A 3,279-nucleotide genomic window follows, 5' to 3' on the forward strand; every position below is an offset into this window, starting at 1 on the left:
TCCTACACTTCACATCCTTGCTACTTCATTCTGGGTGTTGTCACTGAGCAGCATCTAACACAAGTTCTGCCCTGGTCAGCTGGCTGCCTTAGCTTGAGCCCTGATGGCAACGCTGTGACGTGATGTTAGTATTGCTGTTTTCTCCTCGTCAGAATACTCTGCCTTTTGAAGGAAGCAGCTTCTTGGTTATTTTGTTTTGTTGTTGAATTTTATTGAATTAATTTACAATATCTATATTCCATATAGTTATAGATGTTTTGAATATGATCATCTGTGGTGCTGAGAATTTTTGTAGAAAAGGTATACTCAGTTCGGAAGGTGTAAAAAGGATGTTAAAGAAAGAAGCCCCTGTTGTGTTGACCAGTGATGATGCTCCCACCCCCTGACCAATGGTGGAGAGGAGCATGAAGAGAGAGGTGGTGCTGGGGGGATCTTGGGGCTGCTGGGCCTGTCATACTTTTTCCAGGCAGAGGTTTTACAGGTGTTGCCCCCATGTTGCCCCCCCTGTGGGGGGGGGCACTCCCACATCCTGAAGGATGGAGGAGAGGAGCGGGAGGGCAGAGTTGGTGCTGTGGGGGGCTGGGAGCTGTGGGGCCTGGTATGCTTTCCCCTGGCTGTAGTTTTCTGGGTGTCAGATGATGCCCTCAAACTGCCACCCTGTGGGGGCTGCTCCAACCTCCTGAAGGATGGTGAAGGAAAGTTGGTGACAGTTCCTGGGGGGGACAGGGGGCTGCTGGGCCAGTTGGCTTCCCCCAGGCAATGGTCGTCCGTCTGTTGGATGATGTCCCCAGGTCTATACTCTGCTGGGGTCGCTTCCATCCCCTGATGGATGGTGGAGGGGAGGGTGAGGGCAGAGATGGTGCTGGAGGCTGACAGGCCTCTCAGGCTTCCCTGAGGCAGTGGCTGCCTGCGGGTGACACTTTGAGGGAGCCACTGCCAACCCCTGAAGAATGGTGGTGGGGGACAGGAGGGTGGTGTTGATGCCAGGGTGCTGCTGTTTGGGTGCCAGCCGATGACTGCAAGCTTCCAAACCAGGTGGGTCCCTCCTGTCCCCTGAAAGAGGTGTTGATGCCCAAGGTGGATAGGGGCCACTGGGCATGATGTACTTCCCAGGGGCCACGGAGCCTGGGCTGGTGGGCTACGGGGGCTGCACTGGGGGCAGCTGAGCCCGACAGCCGTCAGGCCTGGCAGGGGCCGCTCTGGTGGTGCTCTGCGGCTGGTGGGCAGATTGTCACTGCACAGGCACCGGTTGTTTGTGCCACGTCTTTTCTGTCCGGCGCACTGAGGCGAGCAAGCTGTTTGTCCAAGCGTGAGGTGTTGCTGCGGGCAATATGCTGGACTGCAGCATCTTCAGCAAGGCGCCTGCAGGGAGAGAAACGTGCTGAGGGCACAGGAGAACCCCCTGCTCTCCTTCCTCACAGTGCATGATAGAGTCACTCTCAGCTCCGGGCCTGTCTCAGGCCCAGCAGTAAGAACATGCAGCAGGAATGGCGAGGCCAGATAATGTCTGACAGTGTCAATCTCAGACAGTGTTAGGCAACAACTAACTGGCTTCTCTATGCTGCTTTAACTAGAAATGCCTCCTTGCTCACAGGATCCCTATAGTAAAGAGAGGGGGCAGGATGGGGTTGGGGGTGAACAAGAACTCACTGGTTTATCTGCCTCCGTTGTCGGACAAGACGATAGCACGAAAACATTGCCATCAGCATGGTAACGAAGATAGCCACACCAAATCCCAGGCAGTACTTCTTGATAAAATTATTGTCTGCGGCATTTGCGTGTTCCTCACCATCCGCACCTGGAAAAACAATGTGGATCTGTTTCACCAGCTGCTGCTTTGAGTGACGTGGACAAGAACAACCACAGGAAGGATCCCGCTCCGGGCTGCTGTTGTGCCTGGTGGCTCAGGGGAAGCACAGCAAGCTCTGGAATGCAGGGTCTGTGCACAGGAGGTACTATGGAGGGTCCTGTTTCCTCTCCTTATCTGCTGAATGTGGTTCTGGTGGCCTAGTTCCCAAAAGGACAAAGTTCCTAAGTCCCTGGGAACTGGCTGCAGTGGGAGGGGAGCAACCTCTAACCACGGCCACGGAGCTCTATGAGCGGCCCTTACCTGGAGTGACAGTTGTTGTGTGCATGGCCTCTATTACTCTCAGGGGGACAGTCAGTGTGCGAACTCTGCCATTCCAAAATGCAAGCCAGCGCATAGGTGCTCCACCTGTCTCTTTAGAAAGGAGGTAAGGGAGTGGGACTGTAAGTAACTGCTTCTCATCAGGAAGATGGTGCAGTTTCTCCACATGTATTTCTAGAAATTCAGTTTCACAAGCCTTTCAGGGAACAGACGGAAATACACCTACCACGTGCTTTGTCCTTCATGATTTTCATTAGCAGAGGGGGCAGTGTCTGCAGATATTTTCCTGTTTCCAGGGCCTCTTTCTGTTTCTCAGGACCTAAACAGAAAGCATTAAGATAACTTTCAGACAAACAAGATATTAAACTGAACGGTCTTTTCAGTGAAGTCAGTAACGACAACAGCCACCCCTGGGATGCCTGTGGGGTTCCAGCACAACTAAGGATTTAGCACGGCCTTCCCTGGAGGCACTTCTGCAACCAAAGAATGAGAACTTTTCACCACACACTGCAGCTTACCTAAACGCATAACGGCATCACTGAATGGGACCAGGGCATTGTGCGAGGGCAGGGCACACACACACAGGTGTGCATTCTCACTCACACCTGCAGACGCGCCTGGCTGACATTAGGACTGTGAGCTGGCATCTCTCAAAGGAAGTAAAATCTCATGACATGGTATGCTGTAATTTCTCTCTTCCTTAGGGACCTGCAGTAACTGGAAGGGGCTCAGGTGATGACATGGCACTCAGACCTGGGTCAAAAGTTGCAAAGCTGCAGAGAAGCCAGGTGGGCAGTTGGCTGGCACTCAGCAGCTTTCCAGATACTCTCTCCAGGCCATGTAAAACAATCTTCAGAGAAGGCATAGAAGAACATTTGGCCCCTCAAGGTTTTTTTAGTGGGGAGATCTCTGATGTATGGAGACAAAGTCAACGGGATGCTGGGAGCATGCAGCACCCAAGAAACAGTGACTACCCAAGCTTCTCATGGAGAAGAAATCACCAGGCAGTGAAAAGATGAACCCCTCCTGAACTTCCACAACCAAATATGAGCAAAGGTCATGAGATGAAGACTGGTGACTTACGTCTGGCATCCACCCCAGGCTCAGGGACGCGACTTTGCTTTCGAAATGCACCAAAGGGGCCTGCAGGC

The 3,279-nt window shown here is 52.8% G+C and overlaps 1 protein-coding gene across 1 annotated transcript; it reads right to left on the reverse strand.

Moving 5' to 3' along the window:
- Nucleotides 1–323: 323 nt before the first annotated feature.
- Nucleotides 324–2,783, reverse strand: LOC146752651 (uncharacterized). Its single transcript, XM_085531360.1, has 4 exons — nucleotides 2,355–2,783; nucleotides 2,111–2,221; nucleotides 1,651–1,798; nucleotides 324–1,362 (listed from the first exon to the last, which is right to left on the reverse strand). The coding sequence occupies exons 1-4, from the start codon at nucleotides 2,380–2,382 to the stop codon at nucleotides 1,179–1,181; spliced, it is 471 nt and encodes a 156-aa protein (XP_085387486.1). The 5' UTR covers nucleotides 2,383–2,783; the 3' UTR covers nucleotides 324–1,178.
- Between the last annotated feature and the right edge of the window lie 496 nt (nucleotides 2,784–3,279).

Source organism: Coturnix japonica, unplaced genomic scaffold (assembly GCF_054131305.1).
Source record: "Coturnix japonica strain WE unplaced genomic scaffold, WE-NBRP24 Scf042, whole genome shotgun sequence".
Taxonomy (NCBI): domain Eukaryota; kingdom Metazoa; phylum Chordata; class Aves; order Galliformes; family Phasianidae; genus Coturnix; species Coturnix japonica.